We start from the raw sequence: 27,688 nt of genomic DNA on the forward strand, positions 1-27,688 counted from the left end.
CAGACACACTTGTACATCCATGTTTGTTGCTACTCTTTTCACAATAGCTAAGAGATGGAAGCAACCTAAGTGTCCCTCAATTGGTGAGTGGATAATGAAAATGTGGTTCATTTATACAATGGAGTTTTACTCCGTAATAAAGAAAGATGAAATCATGAAATTTGCAGGTAAATGGAAGGAACTAGAAACTAAGTGAGGTAACACAGACTCAGAAAAATTCGACATATGTTTTCTCTCATACGTAGATCCTAGCACTAAACCCTGATAAGTGAGTATGTATCCAGACATAACTACAGGAACCAGGATAATGGAAATGAACCAGGGAGGTAAAGGAAAAGAAAGAATCTAGAAGAGAAGAACAGTAGGAAACAGACATTAATAAGGGAGATATGGATAAAAATAGGGTTAGTTTAAGGGAGGGGGGGAGTTATACAAGGTACCTCGGGGATAAAGGGAAAGAAGAAGCTCAAGAGAGGTAGGATCATAGGAGAAGGGGTATTAGTAAGGAAGAAAGGGGGGAAGTGGGAAAACCATGATAGAGGGGTGAGAAGATAATGCAAGAGATAAACAATGCCTAGCTAGTTTTGCAAACCAGAGGGAACCATATTACTCTACAAAGTACTGACAAATTATACATAGCAGATCAAGAAATACATGTCTAGGTAAAGTCTATCTGAGAACAAGTGGTCTTTGCCAAAGATTTATCTACATGACAGACAGTAATTAAAAGTAGCAGACTGGTGGAACTAACCTTTGATGTTTAACAGACATACCTTGAGGCCTATAATAATTTGGTCAGAGGGACATAAAGGACAGTTTTTGCTCCTAGCCCTTCTAGGTCGACTAGTTCCAGGGGACTATAAGCATCTCCCAAACTGTCCTGTAATCGTGGTGGGTCACCTGTCCTCTTGATCAATGAGGCTGAGGAGACCCCACCAGATGGACTTGAACCAGTGTCCAACCTACAAAGAGGAGGGTCAACACAGAGGAATCATTTCCTCCAGGCTTCTAAGCGAAGCCAACCATGTTCAAGCAGGACCTTTGACTTATCTTCACATAGGCAGAACTGGTAAAAGAAAGGAGCCAGGGGCTCCTCCCAACTGAGGAACAGATCCTCAAACGACCTTAAGAGTAAAAATATATTGGTTTATCTGGGCCAACTGTATGGCCTTAAACACCCAAAAGGAAAGTATAACCAAAGATTAAAGGGGCCAATATAATTTTTTAAGAGTCCATATGCATAGCTAAAGGCTACCTAACAAGCAACAATGCCAGATAGGAGATACCGTCTTTTGAGTTGTTGGCCAGGGTGGCCAAAGGTACTCCCAGATAGTAACCCAGCATAGAACTGGGAAAATGAACAGCAGACCCCAATCTTATCTAAAGGAATAGGGACAACTGATTGCTGCTAGATGAAGAACAGGAACAGGTGACCTTCCTAAAACAAAGATGTCTAGATAGGCTGACTAGATTCACCAGATGGACAAGCAGTAGGGAATGGCTGGGGGTGCTGACAACACAGCAGACAGTTAGCAGGGATATCAGAGTATAAGGCCTCTAGTGGGGGGAGGGAGGCTATGGGAGGGTGCCATCTGGGAAGTGGGTGTATAGTTGAATAAGATGGTTTGGGATGTTCTGTGTGATATACACACATAAAAATCAACAAATTAAAAAAATGTATTATATTTGAGGAGGAAGCATAGAAATTTACATCAGGTTAATTAGTAGACATGATAAACATTACCACTGAAATCTACTCAACGACTTTATAGACGCACATAGGCGCCAAGGATCCAAGTGCAACCAATTATGACTAGTAACTGATACATACAGATTAGAGAAGGATGTGCCAACATCTCAGTGTTAGTAGCAAAAACAATGAGTCTTTCTGCAAGAAACAATATATTCTAAATGAAATGGAGATCTTTTTTAAAGATTAAAAACTCATTCAATTTTATGTCTTACAGGGCTTATACTGAGTTCAATATTATATAACTAGTAACTCAACTGCAAACCTAGACACTTGCACCCACTTGTGAAAGAGATGTACTTTTGCTCTGAAGTGTGTAACTGAATATGTTAAAGCTGTAGTGAAATGCTTCTTCTAATCATGTAGTTATTATTTTAAAAATAATGATTAAAAAATAATAATAATTTTTCAAAGTTTTTTAAAATTAATAAATAAAATATTTTTAAAAAAAGAAACTATTAACTAATTTTTTTATCTGTGAATATGCTATTTAATCATATAGATGCCATTTGGATGGCGTAGTAATGTGGCTTAGTTGGTAGAATGCTTGCCCAGCATGAATGAAGTTCTGGGTTCCATCCTAGCACTCACAAAACTGGGCATGGTGGCACATACCTGTCATCCCAGCACTTGGGAGGTGGAAGAGTCAGGAGGATCTGAGGTTCAAGGTCATCTTCAACTACATAGTGAGTTCAAGGCTAGCTTAGGCTACAAGAAACTGTTTCAAAAACAAGAAAGAAAAGAAAAGAAAAGAAAAGAAAAGAAAAGAAATGATATGAGATCTGAGATTTGCCTTAAAATACTTAACACAAAAGGGAAGAGGCAGGATAATGAAACAGCTTGCAAATGCTGATGGTTGCAGTGTAACATCAAAGGAGGTGGGGGAGAGGGAAGGAGGAAGTTTTGCCACAAGGAATCTGTCTGTTCTTCAAAAGCAACAGCTACAAAATGGTTTTTTCCTTCCTTTGAACTGGAATTTAATTGCCAAAGCACAGGATGACTAAACTAGTATCATTTCCTTTTCTGCTAATGGAAAGTACCTCTCCACTATCGAACGTTTCAAGGGTGGTCCTTCCACTATGGGACTAAATACTAGGAGCAGTAGCAGCACTGCGAAACTGACCAACCATTCCCTTAAAGGGCTGGAGAGATGGCTCAGCGGTTAAGAGCACTGACTGCTCTTGCAGAGGTCCCAGGTTCGATTCCCAGCACCCACATGGCAGCTATGAACAGTCCTTAACTCCAGTTTCTGGGGAATCCGAAGCCCTCTTCTGACCTCCGTGGCATTGCGCGACACGGGTGCACTCACATACATGCAGGCAATGCACTCGCACATGTAAAATAAAAATAATAAAAAAATTTTTTGGTCTTTTTCAGACAGGGTCTCCCTGTAGCCCCAGCTGTCCTGGAACTCACTATGTAGACCAGGCTGGCCTTGAACTCATAGAGATCCCCCTGCCTCTGCCTCTGCTGGGATTAAGTATGCCACCATACCCCACAATAAAATATTTTTAAAAATAAAAAATAAAAATAAAAGCAGATAGAACTTGGAGTTCAAGGCCAGTCTCAGCTAGATAGCAAGTTTAAGGACAGCTTGTCTCAAAAAATGAAAAACAGAAAATGGAAAGGGAGCAAGTTGTGGTATGGGAAGGGGGTGTGGGAGGGAGGAGTTGGGGGTTGGATATGACCAACATACATTGTACACACATGAAACTGCCAAAAAACAAAAAATATTCTGAAAAAAATTGAAGGCTGGGCATAATGGCACATGCCTTTAATTCTAATACTTGAGGCAGAGGCAAATGGATCTCTGTGAGTTCCTGACTAGCCAGGGCTACATGGCGAGACCTTTTATAAATAAATAAATAAATAAATTACATTTGTTTATTTGTGTGGATGGATGTGGATAGACATGCACCACTGCATACATGTAGAAGTCAGAAAGCAATTCCTGGGAATACATTCTGGTCTCAGGAATTAAAACTCAAGTCATTAGGCTTGGTGACAGATGCCTTTACCTGCAAAGTCATCTCAAAGGCCCCTAAATAGTCTTAAATAAATAAATAAATAAATAAGTGGGATGGATAAAGCTTAGATTTTTGGAAGAAGCTATAAGTTTAGATCTTTCAAAATGATCTCTACACAGAAGTATTTGAAATTTTTTTTATTTTATGCTTACAAGTGTTTTACCTGAAGTGCACCCATGTCGTGCAATGCCCATGGAGGCCAGAAGAGATGTCAGATCCCCTGGAACTGGAGTTATGACCATTGTTAGCTGCCATGTGGGTGCTGGGAATCAAACCCAGGTCCTCTGCAAGAGCAGCCAGTGCTCTTATACCTCTGAGCCATCTTTCCAGCCCCAGAATAGAATTATTTTAACTTTGAATATTTGGAAACAATCTTCATTAAAAAAGAAGTGTTAAGGACCAGCAAGATGGCTCAGCATGTAAAGGTGCTTGCCAAGCCTGAGGACCTGGGTTTGATGGTAGAAGGAGAGAATCAACTTATTCTCTCACTTCCTCATAAGCACCATGGTGTGCATGCCCACACACAAAATAAATGAATAAATAAATAAATAAATAAAGTATAAAAAACAATTAAAAAAAAGGGTCAAGCTGAGCATGGTAGCACAGGCCTGCAATCCGAACTCAGGTCTTCAAGCTTGGCATTCTTTACTTGCTGAGCCATCTCACTGGACCCTTAACTTCTTAAAAATATTTTATTATTTTTATTTTATGTGTATGAGTGTATTGCCTGCATGTATGTGAATGCACCCATGTTGTGCAATGCCATGGAGATCAGAAGAGGGCTTCGGATTCCCCTGGAACTGGAGTTAAGGACGGTTCATAGCCACCATGTGGGTGCTGGGAATTGAACCCAAGTCCTCTGTAAGAGCAGTCGGTGCTCTTAACAGCTGAGCCATCTCTTAACCCTGGTTTCCTTCTTTTTAAAGCATGGATATGGATCAGTAAGATGGCTCAGTGGGTAAAGGTACTCACTACTAAATCTGACCTCTTCAGTGTCCTCTGTAAGAGCAGTCAGTGCTCTTAACCGCTGAGCCATCTCTCCAGCCCTGACACTTAACTTCTTAAATTTCTGAAATGTGTGCACAACTAAATCAGAAAAGTAATAGAGCTAAAAAGACCAAATTTATCTAATGTTCTTGGTAACAAGTCTACTTGTTACCTATATTACCATGTAATATAGGTAGGGAAAGGGCTCCATAAATTGATGTTATTAAAAATTGATGCAACAGCTAGAAATAATGTAGTTCTTGCTTCAAGGGGCCCAGAGTCCTGAAGAGAGAAACATATTGACAAGTAATTTTGTTGTTGTTGTTTCCTTTTTAGCAGGCATACATTTTCAGGGGTTGAGGGGCCAAGGCAGCTGTGTTGTTCCCAGTGCAGAGAAGACAGAGGGTGTGATCTTGGACTTATTCTGCCTCTACCTCCCTGGTCGGTGCTGGGAGTACAGGTGTAGTAAACCAGACCCATGCCTGGCTTATGGAGGTGCCAGGATGGAACCCAGGGCTCTGTGCATGCTAGGCAAACACTCTACCAACTGAGCTACAGTCCAGCCTTAGTAGAGAGCCACAGATACGAATGTAATACCTTACAAATGCCTGAAATTAGTGGATATGCCTCTACCTTTTTGCTTTAACGCCGGTTGTTCAGGAAGATGGATATATGAGCTGTTTTCTAAATAAGCTGACAATGAATCCTCGATACTTATTTCCACGAGCCAACTTTTTATTTAGTCTACTCTAGTTCCACAACTAAGAAAGAAAAACAATAACTTCCTTAAAAGACTACTTCCCTTTGATAAGAAACCATGTTTCATGAACAGAAAAGCAAAATAAGATATACCTAGTGGGATTCAGATCTGCAATACTAGAAAACAGGAATTAGGCTCAAAAAGAAAACTTTTGGAGGCTAGGAAGACAGATTAGCTTGTAAAGAGCTTCTGTGCAAGCATGAGGACCTGAGTTCAGATTCCTACTACCATGTAAAATCTGGGCATGGTGGGACTTGTCTGCAATCCTGGTGTTGGGGAGGCAAAGACAGGCAGATCCCTGGAGCTCATTGGAGTCTAGCTGAATTGATGAGCTCCAGGTTCAGTAAGAGACCCCATCTCAAAAAATGAGAGAGAACACTATAAGCCTCCTTAAAAGCCCATGGGTAAGGAGGTCAAAGGTCCACAGGGCAAGGAGAGGGAACAGCGGGAGAGTACTACTGTCATTTTGCTAAATGGACATGTCAAGTTGCCTTCTAAATATTTGTTTATGCTGATAGGTTAGTGCTGCCCTCAGCCTTGGCCAGAAAAGCTTCCTTTTGTAGAAGGCAGCAGTTACTGGAGAGACTCATAACTGGTTAAAATGCTAAGTATAACTTTGATTGCTCAACCAGAAATGGTATATCTATATCACTACCCCCACCGTTAGGATCAGGGAACATTATGGAAGAGGGGTTGGAAAGCATGTAAGAGCTGGAAGATATGGAAAAATGCTGCAAAATGCTGTCTTCTAGATATGGGATGGCCTTTGCACTCATGAACTCACAGCAGCTGTGGTTTACAACATAAAAATCTGTACAAGATTGAAGCCCGTCAACATTCCAGTTTGGTGGCTGGAGAGATGGCTCAGCAGTTCAGAACAATGGCTGCTCTTGCAGAGGACCTGGGTTAGGTCCTAATACCTACGTGTGTTGACTAACAAGTGTCATAACACTAGTTCCAGGGCATTCAACACCCTCTTTTGACCTCCAAGGGCACTAAATTACATGGGTACACTTACATACATGTAGGCAATACACTCATACACATAAAATAAATAAATAAAATATTTTTAAAAACCCCAAAACCATTCTAGCACAGATGGGGGAGGGGACATGAGGTCCTACCCCCAGCTGAGGAGCTATCAGCACGTTACGGCTGCTGGGGAAGAGGAATCATTTTTCTTCTGTGGTACAGCCACTGGTAAGAAGCCTATGTTTCGGTAAATAACCCCACACCCATCATGCAAGCAAGCCTAATTAAACTTAGTGGGACACACACACACACACACACACACACACGACATGAAAGGAGGAAGATTCTTTGGGAAGACAGTAGAAGGAAGATAAAATGGGGCTGTGGGGGTGAATATGATAAAAATACATTATATATATGTTTGAAATTATCAAATAATATATTAAATAAGCATATTTTTAGAACAAAGTATAGAGTGACTGAGGAAGACAAAAGACAGACCTCTGACCTCCACACATATGTGCAAACACATGCACATGTATTCATATGCACACATGGACATACATCACACACAAACATACAAAACTTTTCATGAGTTTGCACTTATAGGAAAATGAATTGCATTATATACAATAGATATTGCACAAAGACTTTTCAGGTTGATTATTTATTAGTTCTGAGAGTAAAATGGAAGCCCCCTATTTTTTTTTATTATGACTCACAGTCAGAACATGGATTTATCAGAATCCAAGCCAGCACAAATGCATATGTGTACATAAACAACAAACAAAATTTTAATAATATAATTCTTTCATTGGCTATAACACTGTCATATTTCCCATTTGATTCCATTTCATTACTCATTAAAAGCATACTGGTTTTGCCTCCTGAGTTGACTGTGTTGCCTACTGATGGGTTCCAAGAGAGATATGGGAAAGAGTGCTCTGAAATCCTGCAAGACTGAAACCACTTCCAGAACATGATTTCATTACAGTTGCATCTTTGCTCTTCTAGTATTCAAGTTACAACAGGTTTCCACATACACAATCATCTGTGTGTGGGTGTGGGAAAATTTCCTCCCATGGCTAAGATCAAGTGAGCTCTTGATGACTGCAGTCTTTTCAACCACAAAGGCAAGCTTGCAATTATTACCAAGCTCTTTGTCTGGTGGCGAGGCAGACAGATTCCCAAGGTATCGCCAGTTCCTCTTAGAAACTTTTCAGTTTTCCAGTTGTGTTTAACTTTATACTTTGTGTGTTGCCAGAAGAAATGGAAAAACAATGCTGTCAAAATGGCTGTGTGTAAAGGACTTGGTGTGCTAGCCTGGTAACCTGAGTGCTATCACCAGAACCCGTATGAAGGTTGAAGGACAAAAACTGATTCCACAAAGTTGTTCTGTGACCTCCAGAAGTACACCAGAGCCATGCATCCTTCCCTCAACAAGAACAGTAAATTTTATAAATATTAGAAAGCCGTTTGGGAGAAACATGCAGAGGGGCCTAAGTGACTATGAGAAAATGAAAAGGTAAAACAGAGGTTATGGTCATAAAAGAGAACAATTACTCAAAATCTTTAGTTTCTCAATTGCGAAATGGATACTACTATTATTGTGCTGAAAGAAGTCACAGCTATGGGCTAGAAAACATGTGACTAAGTTCTTTGAAACAGATAATCTCTTCCAATCTGATTCTTATCACATATAAAATTGATAATCTAATGAAGATCATAATAGTTTTGCTTCAGCATCTTAAAAGCATTTGAAAGTAAAATAAAAGGGAACACAAGAGACTGGTCAAGTTTCACCTCTGGGGATGCTTCCCTCCAGCAGTCCTCGGCTCTCAGCCCTGTAGAGATGCCTCAGCTGGTCGACGACAGCCATCTCCCCAAGGTCTTACCCTCTGCCCAGGGTGAACTCCCATTTAGTGAGTTCTTCATGTAGGAGTGTACAAATCTGGCCTCCAAGTCCCAACTGGGGGCAACTCCACAGCTATCCACTTGTTTTTATGTGGTTACTAGGGATACAGTCTCCCCTGTGCCAGATCCACTGGGGTCAGTCACATCTGAACCAAATTCCTTCCCATTCCCTTCTCAGCAGCTGTCATACTTCAAAGCATGGTCTAAGAAATCCCTGAGTCAGCTTCCAGGTGATACAGTTTAAATGTATTGCCCCACCCCAATTTACATATTAGAAACTGAATTCCCAATACACTAGTGTTCAGAGATGGAGCCTGTAAGAGGTGATTAAGAATGAATTAGTGCCATGACCGCAGGAGTGGGCTAATTACCATGAACACAGCATTCTCACCAAGGATGAGGCTGTCCACCTTCTCTCTAGGGTGTACATTTTCTGAGTCTCCCATCTTCTGCCAAATATTGACCCCTCAGTTTTGACTTTTATATCCTTCAGAACTGTGAATCAGAAAAGAAACAACTACAACAATAACAAAAACAGAACTGTGAGTCGGAAAAGAAACCACGACTAAAGCAACAATATGTGGGGCGTGGTGGTGCTCCCTTCACCTCAGTCACAGGCAGGTGGATCTCTGTGAGATCGAGGGCAGCCTGGTCTATATAGCCATTCCAGGCCAGCTAGGGCTACAAAGAGACCCTGTCTGACAAACAGAAAAACAATAACAACAAACAACAACAAAAAACTGAGCTAGAAAAGAAACTACAACAAAAACAGAACTGCAAGCCAAATCAATTTTCTTTATATATTTTTTAATGGGGGTGGGGTGGGGTACTGGCACAGGGGAGACTCTATGCCTAGTAACCACATAAAAACAAACAAAAAACAGTTGCTGTAGGGCATGCCAGTAATTGTAGCACACCTAGCATTCTGGGACAGTAGGATCAGAAGTTCAAGGTCATCCTAGGTTATATAGCCGGTTCAAAGTCAGCCTGCACTAGACGAAATGAATAAAAAAAAACAATTTTAAAATGTCCTCTATATACATGTTCAAAGTTAAGTTTCCTGTCAACTGAAAGCATCATAAGAATACAACAGCATGATGTGTGAAAACTAAACAAGCATTCCAGGTTTATCCGTGACTTCCTATTTCCATCCATGTGTACAAATTCATGATTTCCACTTCTGATATTTAAACAGTTTCAATTTTTATACTCAGTGAAAGAAATGGAAGAAACCTCAACACCTAATTCACTGTTTTTCTTTCATGTGCTACAAGTAAAACCAATGAAAACTCTGGTTCTTGTTTACCCTCCAGTCTCTTGACTTCAACTGAAGTTAAAGATTACTGGGTGTCCTGGAGGTAGAGAATGGTTTACACAACTACCATTTTGATTCTTGTGTTAATACACAAAAACAAAGTTTGTCTTTTAAAAAAGTCAAATATCATCAGGGCTAGAGAAATGGCCCAGCAGTTAAGAGCATCTGCTTAACTTGCAGAAGACCCAAGTTCAGCTCTTAGCACGCACTTTGATGGGTGGCTCACAACTGCCTATAACTCCAGCTCCAAGGGATCCAAAATTCTCTTCTGGCCTCTTTGGGCACCTGCACATACATGGCATACACACACACACACACACACACACACACACAAATACACACATGCATGTATACATACACAAAAATAAAAATACTAAAAAAAATAATTTATTGAGAATTTCATACATGTATATAATGTGTTTTGATCAAATCCATGCCTACTCCCTCCCCTCCAACTCCTCCCATATCTCCCCATCACTTTTTTCTGATAACTTCATGTACTCTTTCTTCTTCTTTTTTTTAATGGGGCTTTTTGATACTCTAATATTCCCTCCCCCAAAGAGGTAACCCTAAAATCTTTTAAGGATTAGATACAAGCTCCCAAATACTTTCGACATTTTTGGCCTTTGGAACAGAGTATGTTGCTAAGAGGCCCAAGGACATTGTGAATTTTAGCCAAGAAACTGGCTACTTTTCTTTGGGGTCTTTTTACCCTAACTGCCTAGCCAATTCCTACCTCCCATTCTTATCACACCATCCTCTGAAGAGGTTACCCAACTTTCGGATAGGTAATTGGGACGCAGACTACTCTGGCTTCTTCCATGCTGAACAGGGACACAGGGCGAGGCAACTGGGGTACCCTTTCAGTGGGTCTACCTAAAAGACTCCCAAATTGCATGACTCTTATCTCTAGAGGGAAAAGAAAGTCCTTGAATCATGACTAGGAGATGTGAAGGAGAAGTAAAGGCAAGAGTAATTAGTATTACAAGTTCTAGACAGGGAATTAGAAAAAAGTCAGAACAGGGCAATTTTCAAATGTTCATATGAGAGTCCATTGTAGTTTCTTGACAAGGGCTTCCAAAAGCATCCCTTTATTGCGTTCTTCCTCATTTTTCTTTTGTCTTCCAAGGCTGGACTAGTTGGCTGGGAAGAGTGACTGGACACTCAGGTGAGGGTCCAGTGACCCTGCTTAGCACTCCTTTAATGAATGAGCACAACCGTCAACAAACCTAATTGTGACTATGTTTAGCGATCAGGCTCAGCTGAAGTCGTGATGATGGTAGTTATTGCATGCAGAAAGGACTGCTGTATATTATCATCTTATTAAAAGGACCTGGGATTTTAAAGGATTTGGTGCTAGGAGCCACATATGAGGGAGAACATACGTCGTTTATTTTTCTGAGTCTGTGTTACTTCACTTAGTATAATAGTTTCTATATCCATCCATTTACCTGAAAATTTCATCTTTCTTTACTGCTGAATAGACCTCCAATGTGTAAATAATACCACCTTTTTGTTAACCACTCATTAGTTGAGGGACATACTTTCCTTTGGGTGTTTAAGACCATACAATTAAGCCAAATAAATCAATTTATTTTTATACTTAAGGTCGTTTGAGGATCTGTTCCTCAGGGGTCACATGGGCTTGGGAGGAGCCCTTTCTTTCACCAGTTCCATTTATGTGAAGATAAGTCAAAGGTCCTGCTAGACCACGGCTGGCTTCACTTGGAGGAAATGTTTCCTCTGAGTTGACCCTCCTCTTTGCAGACTGGACGCTGGTTCAAGTCCATCTAGTGGAGTCTCCATGGCCTCCCTGAACAAGAGGACAGGTGACTCACCACAGTTACAGGACATTTTGAGAGCTGCTCCACAGTCCCCTGGAACTTAGTCGACCTTGGGCTCCTTGTCTATAACTCCAGTTCCAGGGGGATCTGACACCCTCTTTTGTCCTCCAAGGGTACTGCACAACACGGATGCACTTACACACATGTAGGCGTAACATGAACACACATAAAATAAGATAAAATAAAATAATACCATATTTCAAGCTGAGCATACATGGTAGCACATGCCTGTAGTCCCAATACTCAGGGGCTAAGGCAGGGTGATCATTGCTGAAATCAAGGTCAGTCTGGGGTACATAGTGAGATTCTATATTAAACAAACATTGGCAACAAAATAATTCAATATATTTTCATTTCTTTTAAAATTACATTTATTTATTTGTACGTGTGTACCTGCGGAGCTCAGAGGACAACTTGCAAGAGTTGGTTCTTTCTTTCTACCATGTAGATTCTGGGCATTGAACTCAGGTTGTCAGGGTTGGTGGCAAACACCTTTACTCACTGAACCATCTGGTTGGCTCAAAAATTCAACATACTTTAAATTGCCATTATTTTAATAATAGTATATATATTTAATTATCTGACTTTGCTGTAACTGCATTACTCACTAGTCCTATGATCTTAATTAAGAAGTCACCCATGTTCTGTTTATCAATTTTCCTCATCTTTAGATTACCAACCATAACAGGGCGTGGTAAAGATAGATGAGGCTGGGCATGCTTAATGCTTTAAATTGCTGAGAAAGTTGAATTAGAACACACTTCCCAGTATTTATCTAATGCCTACTTCATGCCAGGTTTGCGTGTCCTAAAGTACTAGCAACTGGTCCTAATGCTTGAGACTTTTACAAGGAGGTCAGGCCATAGTCTCCAAAGAGCTCAATGCCAGCCTGGGCTACACAGCAAGGCAAGATGCTGTCTCAAAAAACAGAGAGCACAGAGATAAACATACATTAAGAATCCAAGCTGGGCATGTAGCACATGCCCACTAATCCTAAGGAGGTAAGCCAGTTGCAGAACCCCACCTTCTCCTTTAAGTAGACATGCCAACGCCCTAAGTGTGCACAGTGAAGCAGTAAAGCGGGAGGCAGCCTGCATGTTTCCCAGGGAACTCTTTCTCATTGGCTATCTCCTGGGAACAGCATTCCATGGAACATACTGGTGACTGCCTGGACGAGGCTCTCACGATGGGATGTACAGAGAGATCCCATAATGGGGCTTCTGGGATTCAAGGGCCAGTGTAGGGAAGTGGACTTTGGCCTTTAGAATTCTAAAAATGATACTGAAATTGAACTATGTTATTAGATACCCAAAGCAAGACTTTTCCCACTGTTGTTACTAAGTTGCAAGTGCTTTAGAGGCATTGACAAAAAAAAAAAAAACAAAACAAAAAAAACAAAAGGTACATTCCTTAATTTCATGAATGATATTGTAAGGAAAAAAACATTTTTGTATAGCATAGTAAGCCCAAGATAACTGTTTTATCTATGTTGCATAGACACTCAGAATAAAGTCAAAGAAAACTGGCAACTGATTTACTAATAATGCCAAGACATTGATTTTAATGCTCAAGATGCTATTTCTTAAATTGAAAATTGAAGATTGATTAAGACACTTTCACTGGGTATGGGAGAATGGGCCTGTATCCCTGCACTTAGGAGGCTGAAGCAGGAAGATTGAAAGTTCAAGTCTAGCCTGGCAGCTTAGTGAGATCCTGTCTCAAAAAACAAAATTTAAAAATAAGAAGGAAAGAGAGAATCAAGCGGGGGACATAGCTCACTGGGTAGAGTGCTTGTCTCACATGCAGGAAGTCCTGGACTCAATTCCCAGCACCGCATAAACAGGTGTGGTGAATGGTGGTTCACATCTGTTTAAAAGAAGAATAAAAATGGAGAGAAATCTTTCCTGTCTCCAGAATATGCTGTTTTCTTTTTTAAAGCTTTAAAAAATATTTATTGCCGGGCATGGTGGCGCACACTTTTAATCCCAGCACTTGGGAGGCAGAGGCAGGCAAACCTCTGTGAGTTCGAGGCCAGCCTGGTCTACATAGTGAGTTCCAGGCCAGCTGGGGCTACAGGGAGACCCTGTCTCAAAAAGACCAAAAAAAAAAAATTTATTATTTTTATTTCATGTGTATGGGTGTATTGCCTCCATGTAAGTGCACCCAGGTCGTGCAATGCTCGAGGAGGTCAGAAGAGGGCTTTGGAGTCCCTGGAACTGCAGCTACAGATGGTTGTTAGCCGCCATGTGGGTCTTGGGAATCTAACCTTGGTCTTCTGCAAGAGCAGTCAGTGTTCTTAACCACTGAGCAATCTCTCTAGTCACTTTTAAAGCTTTTTGGAACTGGAGAAATGGTTCAGAGGTTAAGAGCACTGACTGATCTTGATGCCCTCTTCTGGCCTCTGAGGGCTCTAGGCACATGTGTGGTATACTTACATACATGCAGGCAAACATCTATATACGTAAAAATAAAAATAAACAAGTTTGTTTTTTTTTAAGTTTTTGAGGGCTGGATATGGTAGCCCATATCTTTACTTCCAGCATTCAGGAGATAGCAGCAAGTAGATTCCTCTGAGTTTGGTCTACATAGCAAGTTCCAGGTCAACCAGGGCCACACAATGAGACTTGATCTCAAACAAACAAACAAACAAAATATTTAATATAGTTTTTTATCGTGTGTGTGTGTGTGTGTGTGTGTGTGTGTGTGTGTGTGTGTGTTTGAGAATGTGTATGTATGCAGTTGCGAGTGTATGTTACATGTGTGGTCAGAAGGCAACTTGTGGGAGTCAGGCTTCCCTTTTTATTATGTATTACCAGCACTGACCTCAGGTCATCCAGCTTGACAGCAAGTGCCTTTACCTGCTGAGTCATCTCGCTGGCCCCGAGAATATACTGTGTTTTCTGATCTTCATTTCATGTTTAATATGTTAAACACCAACAATATTCAGATGAATCATATCCAATATTATTAAATACAAAGCTAATCTCAGATCTCAGTTACAGAAATTAAGAGTGTACACATTTATCTGTTACGCATGCATGTGCTTTTCCTTTTCCATTTATAATTTTTAAAAAAAAATCAGTAAGAGAACTGGATGTGGTTGTGAAAGTCCATAATCCATCACTTGGGAGTGGAAGCAGGATGATTAAGGTCATCCTCAGCTATGTAGCAAGTTCAAGGCCAGCATGGACTACATGTGAACCTGTCTCAAAGAAAACACAACAAGGGGTCTACAATCTCACTGGGTAAGGCTGATGTGGAAGAAGCCTGAGGACCTGTGTTTGGCCTCCAGAACCCATGTAAAGGAGGGAGGAGAGAACCAACTCCACAAAGTTGTCCTCTGACCTTCACGTGTGTCCCCTCCTGTGCTGGATGGCTTTAGTGTCAACTTGACACACCTGTGTAGAGGAAGCCTCAATTGGGGAATTGCCTCCATTGGACTAGCCTGTGGCCATGTCTGTGGGGCATCTTCTTATTACTGAGTGACTAGAAGAGCCCAGCCCACTGTGGGTGGCGCCACCCTTAGGCAGGTGGGCCTGTGTTGCATAAGAAAGTGGGTTGAGCAGGGGCCAGGGGAGCAAGCCAGTAAGCAGCATTCCTCCATGGCCTGAGTTTCAGCTCCTGCCTTCAGGTTCTTGCCCTGAGTTCCTACCTTGGGTTCCCTGATAAACTGTGACCTGGGGGATATAAACTGAATAAACCCTTTTCTACCCAAGTTGGTATCGGTCAGAGAGTATTTTGTTACAGCAATGGAAAAACAAATTAGGACACCTCCCAAACAATAGTAATAAATAAATAGAGTTTTAAAATAACAACAACAAAATCAGTAAGTACATAAAACAGGAATGGGGGGAAATCACAAGACAAATTATGTAGGGGCCCTGGCCAATAATCAACATAAACCATATATTTATTTTAAAAGGTAACATATAAGGAATACTTTAAGAACTTCATTTTAATCTTTATGAAAATCCTATTAGATAAATGTTGACAATTCTCTATAGAAATTGAGAAAATATTTCACATGTATATACACATACAGAGAGTAATATCTCAAATGTCAAAGCACATATACCATAGCTTATAGACCACTTTCATCATAACAGAGTTGAAGCCCCTAATTCTCTTTCTTTATATACATCCTTCCCATTATCCCTATTTGATGTGTGACAAAGTCACTGCTTTGGGGCTGGAGGATGGCTCTGCAGTTAAGAGCGTTTGCTGCTCTTGTAAAGGGCTAGCTTGTAACTCCAGCTCCAGGGGATCCAATGCCCTCTTCTGGCCTCCACAGGCACCTGTGTGCACATGTGAATACACATATGCACATACACACATTAAAGAAAGAGGAGGAGGAGGAAGAGGAGAAGGAGAAGGAGGAAGAGGAAGAAGAAGAGGAGGAGAAGGAGGTGGAGGGAGAGGAAGAGGAGGAACCCTAGGCTCTGATAAGCAGAGTAACTGTGTCCATGGGTCTGATGGGATGTGAATCTAGCCTGATTCCAGAGACCACAGAATGGAATCACTGTAGTCTATGGAAACCTTTGCCTAAGCCACCCATCTTAAATTTGAGGAAACTGAGTCAGAGAATTATGGCTCTGCCCATGCTCCTATGATCACTGAGCTGCACAATTGACATTGACATCCATGCTACCTTGTTATTTGCAGCTCCATTCTTTTAGTCTCAAAATTAACATGAAGAGGCCGACTTGGCAGCACACACCATTATCCCAGCACTGGGAAGCTAAGTGGGAGGACTGCCATGAATTTGAGGCTTGTTTTAGGTGGACAGCCTGAACTACAGTGTAAGATCCTGTCTCAAAAAAATCAGAACTAGGAGAAAAATAGTCATGTTTAATTCAGAGCATCTTATAAAAACTATATGAGAATTTCTTTTTAATTACTCAAGTACTCTTTATTAGACTATTCAGGAAATAGCCTAGTGGGAGGCAATATTTTACCCCCAACAAAGGTTGTTCACTTTGCTTCCATTCATGTAGCTTCTAAAAGATGCTTGTAGTGAGATTTCAGGGGATGAAATCCAATCACTGGAGACCTTTTTAAAATTCTGGATTTGGAAAGTTTACATTTTTAAAAGCTCTTAGAAATAAGTACTGTGCTGGTCACTAGTACATTCTGAGAGGGGAGAGACCAAAAGAGCCCTCAATAGCAATAGGGATATGAAATGAATTCTTCAAAAATGAAAAGTCCTTCAATTACTTACTAGTTTTATAAGTCCGAGAAGCAAATAATAAGTCCCAAGATCTATACTGAAGGTGGAGTGACACGTGGGATGGGCATACAAGTATTAAGAATTACTTAAAGAAACTGTGGGAAATACACAAAGAAATAGGATGAGAACATTTGCGTGAGCACAGGCATATATAACGGGAAGAAAAAGCAATCAACATTTACTGACCAGAAAAAGAGCAAATCTCAGCTGAGAGAGAGAGATGATATCTCCATTAAAATATGAAACACAAGGTTTGGGAAAAGTAAGCCTTATAACACTCGTATCACTTTCCATGGTCCCCAAAACTGCACTGGTTTTGTATTCTGTACTTATAAATTTACCAAATAGTCATAGGGGCAAATGATTAGCTACTAATTAGGATTCTTAAGAGTCATATGTGATCACTCCTAAGAAAAACAAAGGCTATTAACATTGCTTACATAAATTACCTTCTGGCATTGAGTTCCTCCAAGATTTCTTTAACTAGTCCTCCCTTGGACATGAGCATACAGTGGTTTCCTTGACTGAGCAGGGGACCATGTAAAGGTATTTAGGATTTAAGACAAGCACTTGCATCCCACTTTTAGACTTACAAAGTGAATATGCCCAGGATAAATGAGATCTCTCAATCTCAATTCCCTTAACAGTTATCATTACTGTGATTGAGTTAGATGAAGAAAACAAACAAAAAAAACCACTACATCAAAATACAAGTGCGTACGGTGGCCAGCCACGTAATCCCAGCACTCAGAAAAGGCTGAGGCAGAAACACGGCCACAAGAGTTTAATGCCAATAAGAGGCAGACTGCAGAACCTGTTTCAAACAGCAACAGCAGCAACAATAAAAGAGAGCCAATGGGCTAGACCCTCATTCAGTTACCAGCACCCACATCAGGAGGCTCACAACCACCTGTAACTCCAGCTCCAGGGATCCAATGTCCTCTTTTGGCCTCTGAGGACACTTGTACTCATGTACACATACCCATACACAGTCACACACAGACACATGATCAAAAATAAATAAATCCTTAAAAAGAATAACCAGCATAGTGGCACATGCCTATAATCTCAGCACTGGCAATGTGGAAGCAGGAGGATCAGGAGGGAGAGGATCAGGAGGGTTGGGAGGGTCAGGAGAGTCAGGAGTTCAGTGACCCTTCACTATATAACCAATTCAATGCCATTCTGAGATACATGAGACTCTGTCTCAAAAGAAAAAGTATTAGTTTTCTTTATATGTTACACATATTTCCTAATTTTTTTACTAACATTTAACAAAAACAAGAATCAGATAACGTACACCCATGACAACATGGCTGAACCAGTGCTAATGTCACAAATGTCTAATTGTTACCCTCAAATGATTTTCGAGGTTCAAACAGGTCCTCTGCCGCCCTAAATTCCACAGATTTTAGGAGAACCGCTGACTCACAGGTCTATTCCTAGGACTGTAAGCAGTTAACTCACAGTAGCTCTCCAGCTATTGCCTGAAAAGAATCTCAGAAATCCTGAACAATTTTCAGAACTGAGCTCAGCTATTTTCTTGAACACATACAGGGTGGTTGTGGTTTAGATCTGCCATGGCTGTCAAAACTCAGGTGTTGAAGGCTTGGTCCACAATGCATCAGGATTAGAGGCAGGCTTTCAGCAGATGACTGGATCACAAGGGATCGGACCTCACTAATGGATTAATCTATGGAAGAATTCATAGATTAACTGGTTATTGACAAATGATAGAAACTTCATTAAGTGAGATCCTTGGGGCTTGCCTTTGAAGGATGTTTTTTGACCCTGATTCCCTGTCTGTTTCCTGACTGCATTGAGGTAAGCAGCACTGTTCCATCACATGCTCCCCATGCTCTGCCTTGCCACAGATTCAGAAACAACCCAGTCAGTTAACTTGTTCCGAAACCTTTAAAACCATGAGCCAAAATAAATCTTCCCTCCTTTAAATCAATTTTCTTGCATTTTCTCATTAAAGTGATGGAAACCTGGCTAATATAACAATGTTTTTCCAGGGCCTTGTAAAAGACATACATACAATTTTGTTTGAAATAATTGCAAATCTTACCCTTCACCTCATTCTTTGAAACCTCAGCTAAGGTGTCATAACTGCCCCAGCCAGACAATGGACTCAGGAAATGGTTATCTGGAGCCTGTCATCTGCCAAGTTCTATAGTGAAGTACCAGGCTTGGTCTCAATTCTGTTCTCATGGATTTGATAGACTTCCCCAGCCCCTCCTCCATCCTCCAAACAACCCCTTCTCTTCAACTTCTGAAAAGTCATAAGTCTGGCAGCTACTCTGGATGCAGTAGACCAGGACGCACAGCTACAACTTCATTTCTACACTGGTTTAGAAATCACCACATTTTCTTTTTCTTCCATCAAATAAGTCTCTTCTACCCCACATCCAAACAACTAATTTTTAAATATATACAAAGCAGGGAATGAACATCTGGAAGATGACATCAGCATGAGCCTTCCTTTGCAAAAATTACTTTCCAGTCTAATGGAAAGATAATCTGAAGTTCTGACAACGTTTTTCCCTCAGTGCCAGACTTCTTGTACACGAGAATGAGTTCTTTTATTTTAATTTTTAATTAATTAATTAAGTGTGTGGGTGTGTCCGTCCATATGTGGGGCAGGGATTTGCCACAGTGTGCTTGTGGAGGTCAGTGGACAATCTATAGGCATCAGATCGCTCGTTCTACCATATGGGTCCCAGGGTTCGAACTTAGGTAATCAGGCCTGGCAGCAAGCACCTTTAACCAGCTACGCCATCTTAACTGCCTGAGTTCTTCTATTTTAAATCCATACTGTCAACCTCTTTACTTGCTAACAGCAGTTGGATTAGATAATCTTATTACCTTGCTGTGTTCAGGTTTTGATTCTCAACCACTGAGGTGCAAGCCTTAGCAACAGGGCAGGCCTGTGTTACTTCTCACCCCATCTTCACTGAGCACTCAGCCCTACCAAGCATGTGCTAGGCATGAGCATGTCCTCATGGACATCATAGTGTAGTATGAAAAACACATTACCCAAAGTGTAAATGACATACTGGAAGAGGGCACGTGCTCTAGAGAGAACTGAAAGGAGGGAAGAAGAACGGGAGTTTGGGAAATAAGAGGGCTTCAGGTGGTGAGGAACATTCTCCCTGAGTAGATGATATCCAAACAAGAGGGAGTGAGCCACATGGATATTCAAGGCCAGCACATGCAAAGGCCCTGGGGTAGAAGGGGGCCTGACACCATGGAGAAGTAGCAAGAAAGTAAACTGGTAAAGCTGGATAGGTTTCAGTGTGGGGGAGCACAGCAGGGAATGAATTAGAGGCAGTAGGACTAGAGGGGGTGGAACACAAGGCCTTGATAACTGCCAAGTTGATAATACAGACAGTGATAGAGAGTGAAGCAGCTGATGTGTCCTGAGCTCATATTATGTGCTGAGCGCAATGCCTAGTAGGTTAGGTGCATTACCTCCACAGTAGAGAAAACAACCAATTACTCTTATATGGACAAACTGAGCTAATCTAGCCACATGAAGCTTTAAGGTACAGACATACATAGAAAGCAATCCAAGTCTCTACAAAATGTGTTTCCTTAAAGTTTTTTTTCCCTCACTTTAAAACAAATAAAACCTCAGACAACATCTGCAAAAGGGGGAGGGGTACTAGAGACATAGCTCAGAGGTTAGTAGCGAATGTTGTTCTTCCCAAGGATCCAAGTTCAGTTCCCAGAACTATGTCAGGCAGCTCACAATCACTTGTAATTCCAGGTCAAGAAAACACACCTGACAAGTGGTATTCACACACATAGCCATTCAAAATGTACAGACAAATTAAAATAAAACTCAAATAGGGACTGGAGAGATAGCTCGGTGGTTAAAAGCACTTGTTGCTTTGCAAAAAACTGGGTTTGGTTCCCAGCACCCATATCAGGTAACTCACAACCACCTGCAACTCCAGCTCCAGGTAATCCAATGCCTTGTCTTGACCTCCATGGGCACCTGCACACATGTGGTGCATATATATATATATACACTCAGGCACACACACATACACATAATCTTTTTAAAACCTTAAATAATTAAAAACAGAAAACAAAAAAAATGTGTTTTGGGTCCATATAATGGCCAGACATGGTAGTGGTGGTACACGCCTTTAATCCCAACACCCAGGAAGCAGAGATAGGCAGATCTCTGTGAGTTTCAGGCCAGCAAGGGTTACACAGTGAGACCCTGTCTCAAAAATCAGACAGAAGCTGGAGAGAGAGTTCAGTGGTTACAGCACTTAAATGTTCTTCTAGCACCCACATGGTGGCTAACACCTGTCCTTGACTCCAGTTCCAGGGCATCTAACACCTTCTGGTCTCCGCAGGCACCAGGCATGAATGTGGTGTACTTACATACATGCAGGAAAAACACTCATCCATATAAAATTAATTAAGCTAATTAATTAAAAAAATCTTTAAAGCAAAATAAAACAAACAAACAAAAAACAACAAACATAAGGGAAAAGAAAAGCCAGCCATGGTGGCTCATGCCTGTAATACCAGCACTTGCAAAGTAGAGGCAGAAGGACTAGGAATTCAAGAACATACTCATTCACAAGAATTCAAGGCCAGCCTGGGTTACAGGAGACCCTGTCTTAAAAAAACAAACAAACAAAAACAACAAAAATCTAAAACAAGAAACACCCCATAATTCCTCAAAAATGATAGATGTCTTACTTATTTCCCAGTTATGGGTTTTTCGTATGGTTCTCAAATCTGTTTGTATCACGAGGTTAAAGGGTGTAAATTACAAAAAATCAATTAATAGCATGAAACATTATTGAGTTCAAGTCCTGCTTTAAGGGCATCCTTTGACTTGTTTACTGACTCCTTGAACAGCCTTCTTTTTGTTCTGAGATACCTGATAAAACGATGTTTCTGAATATTGCAAATCACATCCACTAGAGCCATATGGTACAGACTGTTCTGAAGGCACATTCCTTCTCTGTTGCATTTCCATGTAAAAGGCGTCCTTACATAGAGAATCAAGCGTGCCAAGAGAGCTGGGTTTGGTAAACAAAATTAATTAGTAGAAGGTGCAGATATACCCACATAAAGAACTTCATTAAGCACTTTATTACTTACTTTCCACTAATTAAGAAATGGTTTGAAAATATCTCCTGAACACAAAGAGCTTGTTCAGTTCCACTCAAGAGTATTTATTGTTATTGTCAGATACTAGGGATGGCAAGGATGACAGTCACAGTCACTGCCCTGAGTAACCTAGTCTGCAGGACTGGCTGAGCCTCAGATTCTCCTCTGGATAGATAGGATCAAGAAAAAGTCTGCATGAAGGCACACACTGTACAGAAGGTGTCAGGATAAAGTCCTTACTTTTTAAAGAGCCTCTTGCCTAAAATAACAGGTATCAGCAAGTCACGTGTTTAGTCAAATATAAATGACTGATGGAGATTAGACCTTCAAACAGCAATAAACTAGGAGGTGGATAGAGGTTTTTAAAGCAATCTGCATGCATCCAGGATTTGATACTACAATTGCACACCTCCAAAGGTCAATCTCTTGTTTTCATTTTCTCCTATATTTAAAGCACCAGGAGGAAATCTTAATCCCCATACGCACATATTTTGGTGAAAAAAGAATCAGGATTTTTAGATTGCATCACAGGAATTAAGGACAAGAATGTTAAGAGCCGGAAGATGGAGAGGACTGTTGTGAAACACTATCTGCTAGACATGGCATGGCTGTTACACTCATGAACCCACAGCAGCTGTGGTTATCTGCACAAGGCCTGCACAAGACTGAGCCAGTCAACATTCCATAATGGATGGAAGGCCTCTCCTCTAGATGAGGAGCTCTTGGCAGGTGATGGCTGCTGGGGGAAGAGAAGTTATTTTTCTTCAATAGTATGGCCACTCGTAAACTGCCCATGTTCCAGCAAACGATCCCATACCATGCTCATGCAAGCAAACCTAATTAAATCAGAAGATGAAGAAAAAAAAGCCATGAGAGCAGGAGGGAGACTTGATGGGAAGAGGAATGTAGGAGGCAGTGGGACGGGAGTAAGAAAGGGTAAAAGGAGCGGGGGTCAAAATACATTACATAGGGCATGAAACTGTCAAAAAACAAATAAAAATACCTTTAAAAAAATTAAGAACATTTTACTCTACAATATTTATATGAAGGTAATAATGCTGGACTAAATCCAGGTGTATGGATTTCTACAAACTGAATCAAAACAAATGAGCAATTTACATGTCATATTATGAAAAGTTAAAAATCACCTGAGGCAGTCTATGTAAATAGCTATCCTCAGAGGAGTGGGTCCCAAGAAAAAGAGCAAAACAAGAGGCTGAACTCTGGTCACAGTACTCAGCAAGTGCACTGGTGTCTGGGGGAATGGACACTTTCAAAATAAATTGAATAAAAGCACCATAAAAGCAGCAGCAGTCATATAAGGAACCACTACAGTCTCATGAAGTCACCAGAACCTAACAAACATAAAAAATTCAAATAATTTCCATGACTAGGATCATAAATATTTAGGTTAAAGTCTGATGTAGTGGCTCATACCTGTAATCTTAGTGCTTCAGAGCCTAAGGCAGAAGGATCAGAATTTTGAGGCCAGCCTGAGCTTATAAAGCCAGTTCAAGGGCAGCCTGAGCCACACAGCCAGACCCTGACTCAAAAAATAATAATAATAAAAAAAAAACTTAGGAGTCTGAAGCTTTATAAAGCTTCCTGAGATACTAGGCACGTGACCAGGCAGGTCTTGGAGGCTGAGGAAGTAGGAAGACCAACAGGAGGCCAACTGCAGAAACAACTAAGGTTAGATGCAGTGCAGTGTGTTCTTAACAAAAATAGGCTAGGATGCTAACGAAAGCACAGAGAACACCAGTCTCCACGACAACATTCAACCACATGTCTCTGGCTTGTAGTGTATCTCTAGACCTGAAACAGGTGCGGACGCTTATAGTTGTGAACACTTGAAAACTGTGTCATCAAGTACTACTCTGGAAGACGATAGATGTGAGAACTATTGAAAAATCATAAAATCCAGGCATGCTGGTGTATGCTATAATCTTAGCACATGAAAGATATAGAAATAGGAAGATTAGTTCAAGATCCGGCTGGAGAGATGGCTCAGCAGTTAAAAATATTGACTGTTCTTGCAGAAGATCCAGGTTCAAATCCCACCACCCACATGACAGCTAACAACTGTCCATAACTCCAGTTCCAGGGGATCCGACAGCCTCTTCTGTCCTCCAAGGGCATTGCACCACATGCAGGCACTTACCTACATGCAGGCAATACATGCATACACATAAAATAAAATAATAAATAAAATATTGAAAAAGAAGAAGTTTAAGATCATTCTGTTACATAGCAAGTTTGAGGCTACACTGGGCTACATAGTGAGTTCTAGGTCATATGGGGCTACAGAAAGCAAAACAGAAAAAAAGGGAGGCTGGAAAGATGGCACAGCAGTTAAAAGAACATTCTGCTCTTGTAAAGGACCTGCGATCAGTTCCCAGCACCCACGACAGGCAGCTCAAGACCACTTGTAACTAGCTCCAGGAGATCTGACACCTTAGTCTGATCTCCATGGGTATCTGCACATGCCCCCACACAGACACACACATACACATAGTTTGAAATTTTTTTAGTCATTTATTTTTATTTTATGTGTATGAGTGTGTTGCCTGTATGTATGTAAGTGTTGTATAAAGCCTGTGGAGGCCAGAAGATGATGTCAGATCCCCTGGAATTGAAGTTACTGACAGTTGTTAGCTACCATGTGGGTCCTGGGAACTGAACCCAGGTTCTCTGTAAGAACAGCCAGTGCTCTAACTGCTGAACCATCTCTCCAGCCCCACACACACATAATTTTTTTTAAAAATTAAAAAATATTTTTTGAAAAAGTACTGGAGAGATGGCTCAGTGGGTAGAGGTGCTTGCTGCCAAGCCCGAGAACCTGAGTTTCATCCCCAGAATCCACATGGTTGGAAGGACTTCTGCAAGAAGTCCTCTGACCTTCATATACATGCACACTCCCACACAATAAATAAATAAATAAATAAATAAATAAATATGAAAGTCTTTTAACTCAGCAATGACTAACTTTGGAGTTCCTAGCTCTTTTTCAGTAAATATTCCAAATCTAAGTTTGACCTTTTATGTGTGATTGTATATCCTTCCTTTTTTTCTCCCTCCCTTCCTCCCTCCATCTCTCCCTCCTCCTTCTTGCTGGCCTGATATTTACTATGCAATCCAGACTGTCCTCAAATTGGAGCCAATTCTCTTGCTTCAATTCTCCCAAATGCTAAGGCTAGAGGTTCACACCCGCATGCTTGGCATCATTGGTTTATTTTAAATGACCTCAGCTCGTGGATGCTTCACAGTAACCCTAACAACAGCATTTTTTTCTATCAGTCAATGGCAATAAGGTCTAAAATGTGGAGCTCAGTAAGAACCTAAACAATCATATCTTTTCCCTTAGAGCTACTCTATAGTGTCCTTTAAGTGCTGATGACCATTTTAAGTCTGAAATTACATGAAAATGGGTGATAGCTTTGACCAGATTAGTGCAGGGTCATACTGTGAGGTGGGTTTACAGATGTAGGGTTAAGAGTGACTTTTCAGTGGTGGTTCATGCTTATAATTCTAGTACTTCAGAGGCTGAGGAAGGGGGATCAGGAGTTTAAGGGCAGACCTAGCTATATAGTGAATTTGAGGTCAGACTGGTCTACTAGAGACCCTGTATCAAAAATAAAACAATCAATTGAGTCAGACATATGGCTCAGGCCTGTAATCTCAGCATGAGGCAGGATTGGCACTAGTTCAAGACTAGTCTATGCTACATAATGAGTTTCAGGCCAGCCCGAGGTAGGTGCAGAATAAGGCCCTATCTCAAAAACCACGCAAAGTAAAACAGAAAAAAATGAATACACTTTCAAACATCAATTTGGGATTTTTTTCAATATTTAAAAATTCATAAAACCTTACACAATGCAATTTTACATGTTAGTGTTGTGTTGCAGTAATTTTTGACCGTATAACTTTATGGGTTATGTTTTTGTTTTGTTTCTCACAAATCAGCATGTAAGTAAACTTAGGAATCACTTTATCAACTCTCTGAATACCTAGGTGAAGGAATGCATGGTTCAATGAAAAAAAAAAAAAAAAAAAAAAAAAAAAAAAAAAAAAAAAATGCCTGCGTAGGTTTCACCAGAAAGCACAACGGTGGGGAGAGCTGTCCAAGCATACTGCCTAGGCTCGCTGCCATTAATTAACCTCAGAAGCACAGAGGCAGAAGCAGAGAGAGCAACAAAAACTAAAAAAGACTCGGCAGACAGCTGGCCCTTCTTATCAAAGGACTAATTAACATGGATTAATGAAGCAGAGCCACCTAGCGCTGGAAAACCAGTTTCTAGTTTTCATCTGGTAGACTGAGTAAACGCGGTGGAACTGGATGCCAAGGTACCGAGAAAAAGTAACTTAGTCGGGAGTCGACTCCCACAATGCCCTAGTGGGACCCGGGCCACAACCCGGGTCGCCAGCCGGACACCGGCGAGGATCGCAGGCTGGCCTCGCGAGGCCGTTCCCCACCGTTCAGCAGAGCAGGCGCGCACGCCGGGACTCTGACCCCCGAGGGCCCGGGCCGCAGCTGGGTCCGAAGCAGGCTGGGCAGAGCCGGCCGCACACGCCGCGGGCCAGGCCACTTAGCCGCCGCCAGTCAGGAAGTCTGCAAACTAAGTGATCCCGGCTGGGGGACTGCGGAGAGCCAGGGACGGGCGCCACGCTGCCTTTCTTGTTTGCCGAGAAGGAAGGAGTTTCTGCGGGGCGATGCAGCCACTTGTTTCACCCCGAGGCCCGCCCGCAGCCCAGGTTCCCCGAGCCCCCGCTCACTCACCCGGTTCCTTTGCCTGCAGCCGGAGCGGGGAGCAAACGGCGAGCAGCAGCACCAGGAGGCCGGGTCGGCCAGCCCGGGCCATAGCGCCGCGGCGCACTGCGGGCACCATGGTCCCGTCGGGCTCCAGCCCCGCAGGCTCGGACTCCCCTCCACCGGTCCTGCGCCACCGATGCCGGGTCCAGGGAGCCTACTCCGTAGCCGAGTGCGGCGCGGGCACCCGGTGCAGCCGCCGCCCGGCACCGAATCCCATTGGGGCGGCCCTGGCCAGCCGCGCGTGGGCGTCTCCGCCCCGCCCCGCCCCGCCCCTCGCAGTCACCTCCCCCTCTCCCCTCACCGCGGTGACCTGCAGGTGCTCTGCTCTTGGGAAGCTCCGGGACCGCTCACGTTGCCCCCGGCGCCACCTGCTCCATCCACGTGAACCTGGACGGTAGACGCTCACCTGGCTGGAAGACCGGCCCGGAGCGGCTAGGTGCTGGAGTCCTCCGCAGCGGGAGCGCGCCCCGCGCCCAGAGACCGCGGCTGGACTTTGCCAACTCCCCGGGTGTGCAGGCCAGTGAGAGCAAGCTGGGGCCACTGGGGTGTTTTAATGGTAGAATGATGATGGTCGTCAGTAAAACCCAATTCGGGCCCATTCATTCATCAATTCACTTAGTTAACAGTCTGATTTATCAGGGTGCTTAAACAACCACGTAGCACTTGGCAGACGTTACAAATAGGCACTATAAGATGCACACTGTAATCACTGCCGTGGAGAATGTACTTGAAGCTCAGTTAGGGAGACCTAATTAATGAATGGTGAAAGGGCTGCCTGGACGCAATCGGACGGGAAATGGCGTCTAGGTAGTAGACCCCGAGTGTGAATGAGCCCTGGAAAAGCGAAAGGCTCAGGACAGAAGTTACTGACCAGGTACAGAGGATCGGAAGGAGGAAAAGGGCCAGTGTGGCTGGGCTCGGTAGACAGGGAAGTGCGCGG

At 42.1% G+C, this 27,688-nt stretch overlaps 1 protein-coding gene across 3 annotated transcripts in view; it reads right to left on the reverse strand.

Annotated features, from left to right (window-relative positions):
• The window catches only part of Dcbld1 (discoidin, CUB and LCCL domain containing 1), a 96,082-nt gene extending 69,137 nt beyond the window's left edge, over window positions 1-26,945 (reverse strand). For all 3 annotated transcript variants that reach the window (XM_029564812.1, XM_029564810.1, XM_029564811.1), the window contains exon 1: window positions 26,716-26,945. In XM_029564812.1, coding sequence (XP_029420672.1) covers window positions 26,716-26,824 — 109 coding nt within the window. In that variant the 5' untranslated portion in view covers window positions 26,825-26,945. The remainder of the gene's footprint in view (window positions 1-26,715) is intronic.
• Window positions 26,946-27,688: the final 743 nt, after the last annotated feature.

Source organism: Nannospalax galili, unplaced genomic scaffold, assembly GCF_000622305.1.
Source record: "Nannospalax galili isolate Female #2095 unplaced genomic scaffold, S.galili_v1.0 scaffold417, whole genome shotgun sequence".
NCBI lineage: Eukaryota > Metazoa > Chordata > Mammalia > Rodentia > Spalacidae > Nannospalax > Nannospalax galili.